Source organism: Dryobates pubescens, chromosome 8, assembly GCF_014839835.1.
Source record: "Dryobates pubescens isolate bDryPub1 chromosome 8, bDryPub1.pri, whole genome shotgun sequence".
NCBI lineage: Eukaryota > Metazoa > Chordata > Aves > Piciformes > Picidae > Dryobates > Dryobates pubescens.
In genome coordinates, this window is record NC_071619.1 from 10,854,478 (window position 1) to 10,873,664 (window position 19,187).

General features: G+C 44.4%; 1 protein-coding gene across 5 annotated transcripts in view; it reads left to right on the forward strand.

Annotated features, from left to right (window-relative positions):
* The window catches only part of SH3PXD2A (SH3 and PX domains 2A), a 261,000-nt gene extending 245,383 nt beyond the window's left edge, over positions 1-15,617 (forward strand). For all 5 annotated transcript variants that reach the window (XM_054163352.1, XM_054163353.1, XM_054163350.1 and 2 more), the window contains 5 exons: positions 1,793-1,910; positions 9,128-9,462; positions 10,316-10,365; positions 13,397-13,516; positions 13,645-15,617. In XM_054163352.1, coding sequence (XP_054019327.1) covers positions 1,793-1,910; positions 9,128-9,462; positions 10,316-10,365; positions 13,397-13,516; positions 13,645-15,540 — 2,519 coding nt within the window. In that variant the 3' untranslated portion in view covers positions 15,541-15,617. The remainder of the gene's footprint in view (positions 1-1,792; positions 1,911-9,127; positions 9,463-10,315; positions 10,366-13,396; positions 13,517-13,644) is intronic.
* Positions 15,618-19,187: the final 3,570 nt, after the last annotated feature.

A 19,187-nucleotide genomic window follows, 5' to 3' on the forward strand; every position in this document is an offset into this window, starting at 1 on the left:
GAGAAAGTATTTTTCTCTTGGGGCAAAGATTTTTAACAGGTTTTACCCCACTGAACTTAGAAGGATCCAGGTATGACCCACTGATGGAAGCAGCTGACTTCAGAGACATAGCTTTGCTGAATTGTTTGCTATCAGATGCTCTGCCAACGTTTTCTTTTCCCTTTCTGAGGCATTATTTCTTACTTTGTCTCAAGAAGGTGGTTTTGGCTTTGGGGTTTTTTTGGGGGGGGGGGGGGTTGGTTGGTTGTTTTTTGAAGCTTACAAGCTTCACCCAACAACAAAATGCAGTTGAGCCACAAAACCAAATGGATCTGTTGGGTCTGCTTCACTCTGTCCGAAAGAGCATTTACCTCAAACTGCTGCAACCTTTTCATACCTCCTGTGGTTTGCAGTGATCAGGAGCTCTGAATTCACTTAATTTCCTGCCTGTTCCTGTGCACTGATAACCCTCTATTTGTTCCTTGTTGTAAAATGCTAGGAAGGCTGTTTGGGGTGTGCTTATTGCTTGCTTATGCTGCCTTTGATCCCACAACAGGAATCCACGCTATTGCATGCGCTGTAGCTTCAGCTCAGAAAAGAAGTTTGATAATGCTTTCTGTGCCTGCTGCTGCAGAGCAAAGCTGGTACAGGTTGCCCAGGGAGGTGGTTGAAGCCCCATCCTTGGAGATCTTCAAGCTCAGGCTCAACAGGGCTCTGGGCATCCTGATCACTGCAGGCAGGTTGGGCTAGATGACCTTTGGAGGTCTCTTCCAACCCAAACCGTTCTGTGATTCTGTGGTAGTTCATGTTTTTGATGCCAGTTGTCATTCTTTTTTTAAGCTAATGGAGGATAAGGTTGACCTTGAAGTGTGATGGAAATTCTGCAGCAAATGATTTCTGGTGGGTGGAGGATGATGCTAAAAAATTGTCTGTTCTGTTCGGCTATGCTCATTGGCTTGCTCTTACCAAGTCTGCTCACCCCTGGCTGGCTGGGGAGAGAATAGACACTAGAGATGAATAGGAATGCCAAGGTTTTGGCTCAAACACCGTACTTGAAATCTAGCCTGTGCTTTTGAAGTATGTGTCTTAGATCTGGTTCTCCTTTACCACTGCCACACTTGTATTTCTCTGGAGCAAGGTCTAGCAAAACTATGTTTGCAAAACACTCCACAGCCCATGAATGCAAATGCTGTATGGTTGCCTGTTGAGTGCAAAGTCTGTTTATTCTTTTGTCACTTTTTTTTTCCCTAATGCTGTTTCAAGCTCATTGCTGTAGACCTGTGCTCTCGGGGAGGTGCAAGGGGAGCAGTGTGATGGGCCAGCCCCTCTGAGTTGGGAAGGATCTGTCCCTCTCGGGATGCAGAGCTCGGATTTCAGCAACACGATGCTTTGCACAGCCATGTGCGTGTTCAAAGAGCCAACTGGCTGCAGCTCCCGCAGTGACGCTTGGCTGATTTGGCAGCCAGGTTGATTCTGTCAAGTTACAGTATGGGAGTGAAGTCCAGCTTCAAATCCTCTCCCTTACCCATTTGAGGAACGTGGAGGGGGGCAGGAAGAAGCGGGGCAGCTCTCTGGGGACTGTGTGTCATTATTGGCTTAGAAACACTTTGTGATTATCAGCAGCAGGGTAGTGGCAAGGGGCTGATTATCTATCATGTCGTCAGCATAAATAATCAGTGGGCCCCTGAGCGGGGCTCCGCCTTTTGTAATGGCTCCACGTAATCACTGCATAACAGTTTAAAAGCAAGCAGAACAGAAAAACAGCTGGACTGATTCTGACCCTAACTGATGTTGCCTTTTCTCCCTTCACTAGAAGAGAAATATGTCACTATCCAGCCGTACGCCAGCCAAGGGAAGGATGAGATTGGGTTTGAGAAAGGGGTCACCGTGGAGGTCATCCAAAAGAACCTGGAAGGATGGTGGTACATAAGGTAAAGAAGCCATATGGATGGATTGCTTCAGAACCTGTGACAATGACTTTTTCTGATCGTTCTTTGACTGTTAGCATTTGAATAGTTCTGTAGCTCAGCAAGAAAGGCCAAATTGTTCATAAGGGCTGTTGAAAAACTGTAAAGGAAAGGCTAAAACAGTGCAATGGTGATTAAAGTAATGCTGCAGTGTCTGCAAAAGCTGTGGGCCAGTCAGGAGGGAAATTCCTGAACTTGGAGATTTTCTGAATTTCCCCCCCCCCCCTCTTCAAGTTAAAAGCCTGTATCTGAGCTTAGATCTGAGACTTAACAAGGCTTTCTGCTGTGTACAGTTTCAGTGTGTTTCCAGTATAAGAGTTACTCTGCAGCATGTTTAAATCTATTTATAGCAGTGCTCTAAGGCTGATTGTGATCTCTTGAGCTGTTTGGGGTAGGCAGGTAGTGTTATTTTCAGGTATATGAGGAATCAGTTTGTTTGCCACAGGCTTTTTCCAAAATTATTAGTGGTTTTGACTAAACTGCCTGATTTCTGTCTGTTCACATGACACATTCCTCGTGTAGAGGGACTGGGTTCCAAGGGGCAGGCGGAGTTATCACTGTGCATCAAACTCTCTGTATTTGAAACAGCAGTTGTAGAGGAGACTTGTGACTTTAAACCCCTTTCTACATGCTTATGGGGATAATGTAGGTTAGATGCCTCAGGGATATGAGGTGTCAGGAGGTGAACTTCATGAGAGCTTTTCCATCTATATTCATGTGGCACTTTAGATTTTAGTGCCCTTTCATGATTTCTGCCCCCTGTAAATATCTCATCCAGTCATCTTTTTTCCATTCAGCCTGTAATTATACTGATTATTTTTTTCCCTTTTCCCTCTCCAAGCCATAACTTGCTTTTGTTTGAACTCTGCTTGATTTATCAGCTATGAATGATGACTATTGAAATGCTAACTGAAGCAATGTTGTTGGTTTTCCTGGAGGCCTTTACTTAGAAAACTGATATTTTTATTTCATTATTTTTCTACCTAATGCTTTCACAGAGGGAACAGGTAAATAAAGATAGCAGTGGACCCAGGAAGGCACTCTAGATAGGAGGAACTGAAAAAAAAAAGCCTGAGTTTGGTCAGGCCATATATTTTTTTTCTCCTTTAATCATTCACAGAAGTGGAATCCAAAGTTGCAAATAGAGGAATGAAGAGCACAGAGGTTTTCTGAGGAACGAAACACTGCGAGACATCTTTAATTTCTTTTGGTATTCTTTCTGAGATGCAGCCTTATCACAAAATCACACAAGGGGAGAGGCTGGGAGAGACCTCTGGAGATCATCTAGTCCAAATGCCCTGCTAGGGCAGGTTCATCTAGATCAGGTTGCACAGGAGCATGTCCAGGCAGGGTTTGAAAATCTCCAGAGAATGAGACGCCACAACCTCTCTGGGCAGCCTGTCCCAGTGCTTCATCAACCTCAAATTTGAAGTTTTTCCTCATGTTTAGATGGAACTTCCTGTGTTCTAGTTTGTGTCTATCATCCCTTGTCCTATTGCTGGGCACCACTGAAAAGAGACTGGCCCCATTATCTTGACACTTGCCCTTTAGTTATTGATAAACATTGAGAAGATCTCTGCTCAGTCTTCTCCAAGCTGAATACCCCTGGGTCTCTCAGCCTTTCCTTGCAAGAAAATTGATCCAGGCCCCTACTCCTCTTTGTAACCCTCTGTTGGACTCTCTCCAGTATTTCCCTGTCTTTTGTGGACTGGGAGCCCAGAACTGGACCTAGTACTCCAGCTGTGGCCTCACTAGGACAGAGTAGAGGGAGGAGAACCTTCTTCAATCTGCTGGTAACACTCTTCTTAATGCACCTTAGGATACCATTGATATTCTTAGCCATAAGAGTTGTCCATCAGGTCATTCTCTGCAGAGCTACTTTCTAGCAGGTCAGCTGTTACTGGTGCACACCCCAGGTGCAGGACCCTACACTTGCCTTTGTCAAACCTCATTAGATTCCCTTCCACCCAACTCTCCAGTCTGCCCAGGTCTCACTGAATGGCAGCACAGTCTTCAGGTGTCAGCCATTCCTCCCAGTTTTGTAGCATCAGCAAACTTGCTGAGAGTAGAGTCTATCCATTCTTTAAGGTCATTGATGAATATGTTGAACAAGGCTGTACCCACTGGGGAGCACCACTAGCTGCAAACCTCCAACTGGACTCTGTGCCGCTGGTCTTTATCCTCTGAAGTCTTGTCCTTCAGCCAGTCTTCAATCCACCTCACTGTCCACTTATCTAACTTAGTATTACTGTAGGTTCCCTTTTGCCATATTAATGGTCCTACAATAAGCAGAACTCCTCTCCCCCCCACCCCTCTCCCCTCCATTTCCCTGCACTATCCTTTGGACTAATCCCAAGCACAAGATATTTCTGTACAGCAGAAGTGCATTCTGGTGGACAGTGCCAATGAAACACGCTGTAGTGGTTGAAGTTCCTTTTCATGGTGATCTGTGGATGCCTCAACCACTCAATGGTAGTTGCAGAGTGCAGCATGCCCTTGGCTGCTTTTTTGTAAGAGGTATTTTGAGTTGAGCAACCCCTCTTGTTGAAAGGTGGATTAGGTGCTCTCTATACGTGTGTGATGTGTGTTGGGTGTCAGCCATCATATTCTCTGCTGCTCTGGATCTGCTCTGGACTGGTGCTACAGTCTTGCTGGAATATTAAACTGCTTTTTTTTTTTCCATGGGCAACCCTTTTGGAAATACTGATGTGGTGATCCATCCCTGCAAGCTGGTCCTTTGCAGCCTGAGTAGCTAGCTGATCTCCAACTGTTTATTAGATTTAAACTGCTCAAAGTGCTGTTGGGTACCACTCAGAAAAGGATTAATTTTCTGCAGAAATGTGCTTTTATGAGTCCTGAGTGTCTTAAAAGTGCAGCTCCTTCGCCTGCACCGAGTGTGAGCAGAGAGGGAGCAGGAAGAGACTGCTGTTGGACCCTGCTGCTGCCTTGTTGTCTGCTGGGCTGGGTGGCGGAGGCTGAGCACACGCTTCGACGCGTAGAAATAAAAACAGATTCAGCAGCTTGCAAATGGAATCCACCTTAAAGACATTAGCTTGTTCCACCTTAAATATGTAATTTCTCCAAATTCCTGGCCATGTGCTGATCCTCATTTCCTGTCCTTCTTTTTCTTTTTTTTTTTTTTTTTTTTCTTTTCTTTTTTTTTTCTTTTCTTTTTTTCTTTTTTTTTTCCCCTCCCCTCCCCTTAGTTTGCTTCCCTCTGGAGTAATTCCAGTGCTCTGGAGCTGGAAAGCAGATGTTACACTCAGACTCACAGAGGCACTTCTGACTTTCTTTTTTTTTTTTAACATTCCTATGGTTTGAATCCATCTTTTCCTTCATGTAATATAAACAGGGAGGGTTTTGGAATCACTGAGGAACCAAATCTCTGCACCTCATTCCCCTGTCCCTCTCAGTTAAGTGCTGCAGAAGCTAGAGGCAATATTGGTGTCTTCCTTTTTGTCCAGTGTGCAGTGTGACTTTTAGAAAGTCCAGACTCTTGAGAGGTGAAAGAAAGGCTCTGACCTGAGATCCTCCTTACTGTTGTGCCGAGTTCAGTGGATCTGTGTGCTTCCTGCTATCATCGCAGCTGGCATTTAGTATCCATTACTTAGATCTTTCTTTGTATCAATTATTGTCTCGTGGTGAGCAAGTGGAATGCAGGCCAAGCAAGTAGCAATACTCTAAACAAAGCTTTTTGTTCTTCGCTTGCATCATCATTTTGTTGTTCATTCTGAGCCTCAGCCCCTGTGAATGAAGTGTAGCTGGGAGGTATTAGTTGCAGTGAGATAAGGAGGAATCTAGGATGGGGTTTGAAACTTCTCCAGGAGGTTGTGAATATAAATGAAGGAAGGATAGCTGGGATTCTTTAGCCTGGAGAAGAGGAGGCTCAGGGGAGACCTTATTGCTGTCAACCTGAAGGGCAGTTGTAGCCAGGAGGGGGCTGGTCTCTTCTCCCAGGCAACCAGCACCAGAACAAGAGGACACACTCTCAAGCTGCACCAGGAGAAGTTTAGGCTCAAGCTGAGGAGAAAGTTCTTCACAGAGAGAGTTGTTAGCCGTTGGAGTGGGCTGCCCGGGGAGGTGGTGGAGTCACCATCCCTGGAGGTGTTCAAGAGGGGACTGGACGTGGCACTTGGTGCCATGGTTTAGTCATGAGGTCTGTGGTGACAGGTTGGACTCGATGATCTTTGAGGTCTCTTCCAGCCTTGGTGACTCTGTGATTCTTAGATGTGAAACGAAGATCGTTACCCATTCAGGACTTCTCTGCAGCTGATTAGCAGTTGCCTTGGTTCTTTCCCCCATAAAATGGAGAGATTAAGTAGTTTTCTAAGGTGATATTTGCAAAGGGCTTTGAGAGTACCAAACTGAAGGACTCTGGTGAAAATGTAAGCCAGTTTGACTTGACTGAGTAGCTTTTATTTGTGACATTGCACAAATAAACTGGCAGTTGATGGCAAGTACTTCTCAGCATTAACTTCAGACTGAATTTACTAACTCATGGGAAGAAATAACTAGCAGCAGCCTCTCTATTGAGTGTATGTTGCCCAGAGTTACTAACTGTCCAGCTATTGCAGCTACTATTCATTGGGGTCAGAGGTGTCTGAAGCAGCAGGGTTACATGGGCTGATCCACATACGTACAGTTGGCAGGAGAACTAACGAGTCAGTACAGAACCTGCCTGCAGCAGCCTTTCTGCTCTTAAACATGCTAAGTCTCCCACAAACTAAGATGGATGTAAATTGTTTTTTTCTTGCTGATTTTGCACAATCAAGCTCTGTTGAAAGTAATCTTTGGAACTGGAGAGCTTAGTGCGTTGGCCAGTGTGGCTTTCTCGCAGATCTTACATCTCCAGATGATGCAAAGTTACAAACTTCCCTGATGAACAGAAAGCAGGAAGCATTGGTCAGTGGTTCTGCAAAAGGGCCATCAGATGCAAAAGTGGATGAAGCAGTAGGGCTGGAAGATGGCACTGAGAGATACCCTGCCACAATAGTGGATGTGGCCTTTTCTTTCTTTCTTTTTTTCTGGCTTGGTTTAGAGCTTATCATAAAAGGGGGTCAAGGTTTAATAGATAAAAAGTATATCTTAACATAGTATCAGTGGTCAGATGCTATGTATCTGTTGGAAGTCAAATCAAGTTATTAACATTTTGCTACTTCTTGTTAGTCTTCATGCAGCAAACAAAGATCAGGGCTATTGGAATGCTTTCCTTTGACACCAGAATCTTTGAACAAACTTGTCACTGAACTCTCTCAGGAGGAGAGATCCCATCTCTTTGCCTTCATGTGTGACAGAAGACCAGTATGCAGGGTGAAGCAGTATCTCTACTATCCTGGCTGACTTAGGTGGAAGTGAAGGAAAAGGCAAGATTCTGGACAGAAAGGTCCTTGTGGTTATTCCTAGGTGGTATTTGCCTTTGTACTGGAGTAACAGTGGAAAAAGTCTAGGGAAGCAAACCTATGCTGTTTTCATAGAATCATAGAATGCTTTGGGTTGTAAGGCACCTTTAAAGGTTCAACCTGGTCCAACCTCTCTGCAATGAGCAGAGCAATTTTCAACTAGATCAGATTGCTTAGAGCCCTGTCCAACCTGACCTTGAATGTTTCCAGGGATGGGGCTTCTGCCACTCTCTGGGCAACCTATGCCAGTGTTTCACAACACTATCATAAAAATTCTTTTAAAAATTCTTCCTTATCTCATCTAAATCTACATTCTTTCAGTCTGAAACCATTATTCCTTGTCCTGTCACAACAGGCCCTGCCAAAAAATATTGTTCCCATCTTTCTTACGGGCCCCCTTTAAGTATTAAAAAGCTGCAATAAAGTACCCCCAGAGCCTTCTCTTCTCCCAGACTGAACAACCACAATTCTTTCATCCTTTCTTCATAGGAGAGGTCTTCCAGCCTTCTGATCAATTTTGTGGCACTCCTCTGGACCTGCTGTTCTCTCCCTAAAGTCCCAGTACCACTCTTGAGTGTCTGGATGTGATGAAAGAGCCCAGGGTGTGCCTTAGTGTAGAAACCTCACTGCAAACCTCAGAATCCATGTGTTGGCATGACAAAGTTCTTACTTGCCAGGGAATGATGTGTTGGTATCACCCAAACCCCACACCCCCCAGTTTCTTCCTCTGTTGTCTAATGAGCTTCCATTTTCATTAGAGCCTTAGAGTCCTACCATTTTAACCTTTGTATTTCCTGCAGATTTCCTGAGTACCCAGGGCTTTAATGGTGCCTTGCTTTCCTACATACAGTTGAGTGCCTGATATGGGTATCCTGAGAGATTAAAGAGAGAAGGGTTTCAGTTTGGGTTTCCTTAGGAAAAGCAGAGTTCATCCATGTGGTCTTCCCTAGAGTCTGATTGTAATCTGAAATCCCTGCTGAGGTGTTAGGAATAGCAGGAGTTAGAAAAACTATCTTCCCTAAAGCCCAGTTGTGTAAGAATGACTTCAGTTTGAAGTGTAGCATGAGCAGCTTGGGCTGGTGCTCCAGGAACATGTACTGGATTGAGGTTTCTCTTCAGATTCCCCAGTTTATTTCTTCAAATAGCCTCTAGCTTGTTCAGGAAAATGAGTCTCCATCAAACACATTTTTCTTTAGTCAGATTGTTTCCTAGCCTTGCAGTGCTAGAGGAAGCTGCTGTAGTTTGAGTCCCGTTTGAGAAGCAGATCTTACAGGGCTGAGAGTTACGGGAGGAGGGGAAGTGTTTGTTACAGTGTTATAGGGGGGAGGTTTGAACACAGGCACGATAAACTGCAGATGCAGAGGCTCTGGATACTCTTTATTTTAGCCCTTCTCCTTTTCAACCTGTCACTAAATAGTACTAAAACTATTAAAATATTTTACTCACTAGTTTGCTTTTTTGCTGTGTGGGGAAGTGCTGAGTTTGCCTAGTAGTGTGGCATGAAACAAACAGGTGAACCTGTCTGCATTGTGAATAATTGTATTTCTTATCCAGAGAGACTTCTTACTTAGGGTGAGAAGTGGCTTTTAACAGCAGTTTCCTGTTAGCTCTGCTGACTTCGGTCTGTCTAATCCCCAGGTAATAAATTAGAGATGACAAAAGCTTATATGAGAACCACAATTTTGATTTTGTTATCATCCATCACTTTTGCCTTAGCCATTATAGCTGAAGTGCATGAGAAAGCTGTGTTTGATGTGGTAATGTTTTCTTTTGCATCTGCAGGTATCTAGGCAAAGAGGGCTGGGCCCCAGCATCGTATCTGAGAAAGGCTAAAGATGATCTTCCATCCAGGAAAAAGAACTTAACTGGACCAGTGGAAATAATAGGAAACATAATGGAGATCAGTAACCTCCTGAACAAGAAATCATCCACTGACAAGGAGACTCAAGCAGAAAATGATACTGCAGAAACCCATATCACCAAGAAGGAAATCAGTTTGCCTATCCTGTGCAATGACTCTAATGGCAATGCCATGATGACCCCAGACAAGCAGGCTTCCAAACTGGCCCAGGGATCCCCAGCCATAGCAAGGATAGCACCGCAAAGAGCTCAAATAAGTAAGGCAGTAAAGTAGTCTGGGTTTCCACTGGGTTGGAAGGAATTTCTGTTTTCTACCTTTCATGGCTGGCATTGCCTGCCAGCAAAGGTCTCATGTGTCCTGGCCTTATATCTGAGGCCACTGCAGCAGACCTTTGCATTGTCTGTAGATGTTCAGTGAATCCAGGACACAGTCTTTCATTAATAGTGATAACATTTACCTTCACTTTAGGCAAGAACTAGATGGTCCTTCCCTATCTTAGCCAGCACATGTTTACTTTTTTCCCAGAGAAGATACATTTTTTTCTTTCTTTTGAAACTCTCCCACTTCCACTTAAAGAGAAGACGTGATGGTGTGTTCAAGTCAAGGGGACCACCTATGTCTTCTCTTGCATTTATCCTGCTGTTTTCCTGGGGGGAAGTTTCTATAATGTTTTTACTACTTCATTGGCAAAATGCTGATGCTAATGCTAATCCGTGCAAGGAATGGTAAGATACTGTGGTGGAGGACAGTGTGTTATTAATTTAGTGGATTATTTTTACTGCTGGGGGGAAAACTAGGTATTAGGCCAATTCTTTACTGGCCAATCTCCAATGGAGCTGGTCAGTTCCAGCAGAAAACGCAATCCACTACTTTCTGGCAGTGATTTCCTCTTAAATTTGCTGGCTTAGCTGAGACTAATAGCTAAGCTACCTTGGTATTTCTAATATACCCTCATAGTTTCCTACCTTGTTTCATAGAGATGCCTTAAATATTGCAAATACTGACTTCTGATGTTCTCAAACTGCAGAACAGCAGAGAGTTACTGCAAAAATGTGTTTAGCAGTACTTACAAGGTTAAATAAACTCTCCCTTCTCCCTCTCCTGCTCAGGTTCTCCAAATCTAAGAACAAGGCCGCCCCCACGAAGAGAATCCAGCCTGGTTTGTATTGGCTTATGCTATATGTTAGCAGGGGGGTAGGTGTGTGGGTGCTTTGTGAGACTTCCTACAGCTCTGAAAGGTCCAGGGGATATCTGAGAGGTCCTTTATTTGTGTGCCTGTTCCCTTTGTTGTTTAAATGTTGAGCAGACCTCTGGATATCCTAATGTTCATTGGAAAGTTCTCTTTTTCAAAATGTTGCCCCCACTAGGTAATATCCATCAGGGACTGAACTGAGGGGAGATCATAAAGCTATTGTGTTCTGTGCATGAGTGTTAAAGCCTGTTTGGCTGACTTGAAAGGTTTTAAGCTCCTGTAGGTGTCTTTAGTTCAGGCTGGATGTTTTGACCTTCTCTTGTCTTTAACAACTGGTAAGGTCTCCCCTCCTTCCATTGCTACCATCTTTGAGGTGCCTAAATGTCCCTCCTCTTGTATATTTTTAAAGTGACTTGAAATCTTATTGAAAGGTATGCTCTGCAAGAATGAGATGATCCTCAAAGCTAGAATTCTGGAAGCTTGGACCAGTTTGAGATTAGACATGCCATGTTCAGATAGGAACTGCTCGGTAGTCTAGTTGAACAAAACCAATACCAATAGCTTGTTTGTAACGAGGGAATACAGAGAATAGAATAGAATTAACCAGGTTGGAAAAGACCTTTGAGATTGAGTCCAGCCTATCATCCAACACTATCTAATCAACTAAACCATGGCACCAAGCACCCCATCCAATCTCTTCCTAAACACCTCCAGTGATGGTGACTCCACCACCTCCCTGGGCAGCCCATTCCAATGGCCAATCACTCTTTCTATATGAAGAATTTCTTCCTAACATCCAGCCTAAACCTCCCCTTGCACAGCTTGAGACTGTGTCCTCTTGTTCTGCTGCTGGTTGCCACGGAGAAGAGACCAATAGGTTTAATCATTGCTGTACCCATTATGAGCAATATGTGACCTGTAATTTTTCTGTCATTTGAGATGCCTCTTAAACTAGATGAATAGCATATCAGTATTTCCCTCCAGTTTATCTTTGTATTATTTACAAATAGATTTTGTTCTGGCAAGAATGCTACGCTTGATCCCATGCTAAAAATAACAATGGAGATACATGTCAGACAACATGTCTGCTGTTTCCAGTTATCTTCATTTAATCAAAACCATCCTGTTATGTGAAGGCATTTTATTATGCTGCACTTTGGCTGTATTTCAGCATTTATAGTGCAGAAACATCCAATTACAACATTGTTAGACACGGTTCCTAAGGTGCAGCGATGCGTTCGCTGTGAAGCGCCACATGCCGTGCATGATGAAACGTGGATTGTTAGTTACAATGAGGATATCTTAGAAATGGAGGGATGTGTGAGTAAACCACAGTGTGCCAATTGCCTTTCTCCCATTAATGGCTAAAAATAATGTTGTGTCTTTGGCTGTGGCAAGAGATCCTGACGTGCTGCACTTCTTGCATTTGAACCATCAGCAGTGAAGTGCAGAATCATAGAATTGTAAGGGTTGGAAGGGACCTCAAGGGTCATCTAGTTCCAACCCCTCTGCCATGGGCAGGGGCACCTCACACTACATCAGGTTGCTCAGAGCCACATCCAGCCTGGCCTTAAAATCTTACAGGGATGAGGCTTCTACCACCTCCCTGGGCAGCCTGTTCCAGTGTCTCACCACCCTCACGGGGAAGAATTTTTTCCTAACATTCAGTCTGAATCTACCCCTTTCTATTTTTGTTCCATTCCCCCCTATTCCTATCATTAACTGACACCCTAAAAAGTCCCTCCCCAGCTTTCTTGTAGGCCCCCTTAAGATACTGGAAGGCCACAATTAGGTCACCTCGGAGCCTTCTCCAGACTGAATAGCCCCAACTCCCTCAGTCTGTCTTCATAGGAGAGGACCTCCAGCTATCTGATCATCCTCTTGGCCTTTCTCTGACCATGCTCCAGCACCTCCAGATCCTTTCTGTAATAGGGGCTCCAGAACTGGATGCAATACTCCAGGTGGGGTCTCACCAGAGTGCAGTAGAGGGGAGAATCACCTCCCTTGACCTGCTGGGCATGCTTTTCTTGATGCAGCCCAGGATGTGATTGGCCTTCTGGGCCACAAGTGCTCACTGGTGGCTCATATTGAGCTGTGAAGCTTCACCATCATCCAGTCATTCTGCAGATGAGCAATGTGCTAATGTGAAGAGCTTGCAATATTGAAGTTCTTGAAAGGACTCATCCCGTTTATCACTTCAAAAATAATTGTAGCAAACTCTAATGTGACAGCTTAATGTATAGGCACTTAGCTTTTAAAGAAGTTTGGTATGCTGCCAGAATGACTGTAAAGAGCAGTGTCCTGTTTCTTGTGGAGCCTCTATGTGATTTAAATGCATCTTGTGTTGGGACTGAGTGTTGCTGCCGGGTCTGTGTTGCGGGAAGGAGCTGTAATCTTTTGGTAGTGAAGTCCTTCCTTTTTCCTGCCACTTTAGCTGAGCAAAGCTCTTTGTGGGGGTCTGTGATATTATCCTGGTTTCTTGCTAGGACAGATGCCCTAATGCTCATATTACTAACTCTTTCAGATTGTTTAAAAATCCAGCAGCTGATTAAGAGCAATAGCTCATAAGGATTACATTTTAAGGCAATGTATTTGATGGCAGACAGAACTGTAATGCAGTTTCCTGCAGTTGTGGCAAGCCATCCAGCACTGAGTCTTTCTGGACAAAATCTCAGAGTAAATGGGCTCTTGTTACTATGACTGGAATGGCAGCTCACCCTTTATGGCTGATCAGTAAAATGTTTTACTGCTCAGGTAAAGATTATCACAGTTCTTAATAGGTGGTGAAGGCCAAATGAACAGTGTGTGTTTTAAAAGGCTCCTGTCTTGTGGCCCAACTCAATACATCAGCTTCCACTCCGGAGAAATGGGAAGTTATCTTTAGGAAGTAGCACAGGAAGAAGAAAGTTTTAGTGAATAAAGGCAAATGTTTTTTCAGACTACTGTTCAGCCCAGTGTTTTCTTGGTTTGGTTGAACAAAACTTCCTATTTGCCATAGGGTTTTCAGCTGCCCAAACCACCAGAGCCGCCCTCAGTGGAAGTGGAATACTACACTATTGCAGAGTTCCAGTCCTGTATCTCTGATGGCATAAGTTTTCGTGGAGGACAAAAAGCAGAGGTGAGCCTTAAGAATGCAACTGGGAAAAACTGTAATATTTGGCTATTGCATGAGGATTGAATGAGGAGGGGTGGAAAGCAATTGACTGAGGTTTTTGTCTGAGGAACGTGTTCCTTGTCATCTCCTAGGTTATAGAAAAGAATTCTGGTGGATGGTGGTATGTGCAGATTGGAGAAAAGGAAGGATGGGCTCCAGCATCTTACATTGACAAAAGGAAAAAGCCAAATTTGAACAGAAGAACCAGTACTCTAACCCGCCCAAAAGTTCCTCCCCCAGCACCTCCCAGTAAGCCAAAAGACTCTGAAGAAGGAACAACTCCTGGAACAGTTTCTTCAGGAGATACCCAGGATTCTCCCCATAAGCTGAAATATGAAGAACCGGAGTATGATGTGCCTGCCTTTGGCTTTGACTCGGAGTGTGAAGTGAGTGAAAGTCATCATGAAGAGAGCACTCTTGAGAAACGACTGTTCCAGCCCCTCAAGCCCTCCTCTGTGTCAACGCTTCAGAAAGCAAAGTTCAAAGTAGGAGAGTCTTCAGAAGATGTTGCTCATGAAGAGGAGACCATCTATGAGAACGAGGGATTCAGGCGTTACGTGGAAGAAGCTTTGTCCAATAAAGAATCCAGTGGAGACTCTGATTCTCAGAAAAGCTCCTCCCTCTCTTTGATCCGAAAGAATTCGCCGTGTTTGAGCTCTCCTAAGTCGCCACTTGTGAAGCTCAAGACAGAGAAAAATATCCAGCCAGATCTGGGAAAATGTCATTATTCCAGGAGCGAGGAGACAAAACCAAGGTCGGCTTCAGATGTTGGCTTACGTAGTATACCAAGAACAGGCATGAAGAAAGAACCTGGGCAGAGTCCTTCCATTAGAGCAAAGCCAATTGTTAGGCCCAAACCCTTCCTGAACAAAGCAGACTCTCAGAGCCAAGAAAAGATGGATATCAGCACTTTAAGGCGTCAGCTGAGGCCGACTGGGCAACTCAGAGGTGGGCTTAAAGGTTCAAGAAGTGAAGAGTCTGAGAGCCCTCCACGCACAGCTTCTGAGAATCAAGATGATCCTGTTAGGAGGGGCTCAGCTGATATCATTACAGCCCCTTCCCGTGGCATTTTCTGCTCCAGCCATCCAGCCAAAACTGAGCAAGAAAATGACTCCAGATGCTTCTATGTGACCACTGACTCATACCAAAAGGTACAGGATTCTGAAATTTGCTTCCCAGCAGGAGTAGAAGTGGAAGTGCTGGAGAAGCAAGCCAGTGGATGGTGGTACCTGAAATACGGAGATGTGGAAGGCTGGGCTCCTTCCCATTATTTGGCTGTCCCTGATAACCAGCAAGAACCCACATCAGCTGAGACTGATGCCTCATTTGCCAGGAACAGGAAAAATGAAAACAAGTCAAACAGTTTAGAGAAGATAGAGAAGAGGGTTCAAGCTTTGAACACCATCAACCAGAGCAAACGCGCAACGCCGCCCATCCCAAGCAAACCTCCTGGCGGCTTTTCAAAGCCATCGGGGGCAGTCAAAATGAGGAATGGTGTGAGGCAACTTGCCGTCCGTCCGCAGTCAGTGTTTGTGTCTCCACCACCAAAGGAGAACAATCTGTCCTGCTCCTTGCGCAGAAATGAGTCTTTAACAGCTACAGATCACCTTAGGACCGTCCGTCGAAATTCCTCCTTCAGCAACGCGTGGTCACAGCCTGGTGATGTGAAGGGAAAGCAGCCTGAGCGGTCGGGTACGGAGGGCTCAGAGGCCACCTCCAACCTCCCTACGCAGAGGAATGGTATTCCTGTGTCCACAGTCAGGCCAAAGCCCATTGAGAAATCCCAGTTCATCCACAACAACCTCAAGGACATCTATGTTTCCATTGCAGACTATGAGGGGGATGAGGAGACTGCAGGGTTTCAGGAAGGTGTCTGCATGGAGGTCCTTGAAAGGAACCCAAATGGCTGGTGGTACTGCCAAATTATGAGTGGTGTGAAGCCATTCAAAGGCTGGGTTCCCTCAAATTACCTGGAGAAAAAGAACTAATATTTGCAATATCTTTAACCTCCCTAATTTATACTGTTCCTGCTGTGTACATGTGGAAACAAACAAACAAACAAACAACAAAACCACAAAAACAATTGCTACACAAAAAGACGTTTCCCTGTGCTCCAATTTGTACAAAGGGACAAAGGAGTCTATGCTGAGGACAAATCTGCCATGTTCTGGAGAGGTTTGTGGGCTTAATGTGTCACGAGAAGCAGCATAGTAAAATGCCTTTTTGTGAAGTTGTTAATAATCTTGTATGTGTAACAGGGTATAACATCCCACCTTTCCCATTATTGATAGGAAACCAAACGTGTGCCTTTTGTGAGAGAGAAATACACCTGCATCTACTTGGGGAGTTTCGTGCCAAACTCTGTTGTACAGTCTTGGCTCCCTTTCTTGTCATTCTTGTCCATACCTGGAATACCCAGGAGTTTTGGATGCATTTCTGCAACTCACAGTGAGAAGCAAAATGGGAGTTTCTGAAACACAGAGGGACTCTAATCCTTTGGAGAAGTTCACGTTTTTTTATACTGTGTTCAACAGTTGGTTGGTCAAGAGTCGGAGCCTTTTTCATCACAGAGAAATGTGGTTTCTGACTTCAGCTGTGTTTTGTTGTTACTGGTAACTCACCCGAAAAGGCAATCAGGTGGTATTGGTTGGGGGCCTTTTGTTTCCTCTTCTTCTGTCTTGTTCTTCGAGTTGGGATTTCAGGTGTTCTAAGGCAGCAATGCCTACTGGTGCTTGTGAAAACAAAGCTACAAACCCCGTGCTGAAGCACATGGATTACTTTCTAGGCTCGGTGTTCAGTTCTGTGCCTGACTCCTGCCAGGTGATCCTGGTCGATCCTCTTCCCAGAGTTGGGTTTCTCAAAAATGTTACAATATCAAAATGTACAGAAGTCCCTTAAGACACTAAAGGCAAAGCTGTCAAACATGTTACTGAAACGGTTTTGCCATCTGGTCTGAATCCAGGTGTACTGACTGCTGGCAGGGCCCACCAAGGCATTAGTCAGAAACAGCAGTAACCTTCTGCAGCATCGCTGTTTACAACGTGGGGGGGAAGCCATCAAACTCAGTCTGCACATCCTTAATTTGTATATTTTGGGGGAATTGGTTTTCTGTGTTCTATTTTTTGTCTTTTCTGTGCATTCTGGGTTTACTTCTTTTTATTTTCTTTTTTTTTTCCCCTTCCTTTTTTATGTGTGTGTGTCCTGTTTCACCAGATAACACTTAAAACTCAAGTTGGAGCCAAATGTGTGTTTCTGTTCCCACTTGAATCCAAAAAGTACATTTGTACTGGAAAAGTGTGCCTCTGGCACAGAGATTTAATATCAAAGCAATTAGGTTTACAATGCATCCAACCAGGAAGCTGCCTCTTCTAATTCCATTTCTGTTTGCCTTTCTTGACTCACGCTTGGAAATACGACACGCGGCAGGGGTAGCCTGGTAGGAAAAGGAGGAGAGGTATCCGTTGGAGTATGGAGTGATTCGTGAGGCAGCCAACTCTTGTACTGTAAACATCATTGGCTAGATCCCTACTGTACACAAGGAAGTTGTGGGGTTTTTCAAATGCCCTTGTTAGTCACTCCTTTAAGTTCCTTTAAATTGTAGGCAGCATTGTAAATCTGTTTGTAGGAGGAGGGGACAGACCATTTCACCTGCTGGGTTACACAAAATGATACACACCCTTTTCTCCAGCAGAGTTTTGTTCTGATTTGGCTTTGAAGGTTAAAGGTTATAAAGGCTTTAAAATTGCTGGGATCAAGGGGCTGAGTAAAATAGCACAACAATGTCATGTATCACTGGGGATGTGTCACTGCCACAAAAGAAAATTACACAATTTATACGTTGTTATTGTCCGTCTTTTTCTTCTTCTTTCTCTTCTCTTTTTCTTTTCTTGTTTGTTTGTTTGGGGGGGTTTGGTTTGTTTTGGTTTTGTTACAATTTAGGGGTTTATTAATTTCCATGATAACACTGAGGGAGCTGCTTCTAGCTAACCTGACTGATATCGTTTTGATAGGTGAAACAGCATCCAGGTGCCACAACTGGCTACAAACAGTTCTGTGGTTCAAGCAGCTCCCTGCATCCACGTGGGGAGGGAGGCTGTTTGGTTGGGATCCCTTTAAATTGTGGTGGCAGGAGAAGGAGGTCTATCTGCACAACTGCTTCTATCACAGTGTGCAGGGTCCTCTTTGTACCTTAATGTCTTACCCTATAACATATATATAGGCTTATATCCAGTTAGTTCCATCTTGCTGGATGTGCATCTGAGGCGTTGTGGCCCTGTCTCTCATACTTCTCCCCATTTTTAGTTGTACTAATATGGTAGCAGCCGTAAAAGGCTGCTGGAGCTGTTGTGAGATTATAATGGAAGTATTACGTTCTTCTGCTGGACAGTATTAAATAGAGCAATACATAGAGTTATCTGCTAGATTGCAGTACTAATAGTAGTGATTTAGTGACTCATATTAATGTTGTTATGACTTTATTTTAACAATAATGATGCGGAAGTGGTTCATTATTTTGAATTAGTGCACTTTAACAATAAAACCAAAATGGAAGTCAATGCAGAGAACTAAGTGCATTATTTAAAGGTGCAGTATATAATTATCATTTTCTTGAAGCACATATTTATTAAGAATTAACTTATTATTTAAAATAGTTTTGTTTTAAAGACATTCCCACCAGGTCATCTCTTTGGGGGGATGTAAAAGCACAGCTCCCAGATCTTCTGCATTGAGCCACTGAATTCTCCAAGTACGGTGCAGCATGCCATGAGCCCCTACCTGAGGAGAGGAAAGAAGCAGGCAGATGGGAGAGCTTGGACTACTAGAAGTATTCACGCTTGCATCCAGCAAAGGCGAGCCCAGAGCACCTCTGAACTGCAGGAGACCTTGCCGGGTGTGGGGTGGCAAAGCCATTTTTGGCAGATGGTTGTGGTGCTTGGCTGTTCTGTGCCTTGCATGAGGCTGGTCCCTGGTGGATGCAGGCTCAACATAAGGCTCAAGATAATGTGAAGGCTTCGGGATCTGCCGGTGAAACACAGGCCCGCTCTGCAAAGACAGCCATCAGCCTCTTGCTGGCTCACTTCAAGCCTGGCTCTTGTAGGGAGGTTTGCCGCGCAGAGGATGACACAGTATGAGGGTGCCTGCAGTACTGCTAGCAGCAGCAGCACAGTGTCCCATGGCTCAATTGCTCCTTTATCCTGTCTTAAGGGTGTCCTGATGCCCAGGGGAGAGGCCAAAGCCTGCAGACAGGCTTGTGGTCTCCCTGCTCTCACCTGCACCAGCAAAAAGGATGGGGTGCAAATTACCTACTTGATGCTAGAAAAGAATGTGGGCCACAGCTAGGACTTCCCCCATGCTGGGAAAGCCCAGGTTTAGGATTCCCTTTTTTTGGTGGCTGTTTTAACTGCTTGTGTTTAAAAAGGGCACTTTTAAAGCAAATATTCCCAGTGCAGACTTTTTTCCCCTCCCATCTTATTATTGTCATAGTGTCTCTCACTTAACCTCTTTTTTGATTCTTTCAGCTAAGAGATCAGGAAAATAATTGGGTTTTCCATTAGCAAGCAGCTAGTTTCAGTCAGCTCCACTGATACCCAAAACAGCAAGTCCTTTCCACTGTAGGCAGAGAAACAGAGCCTTA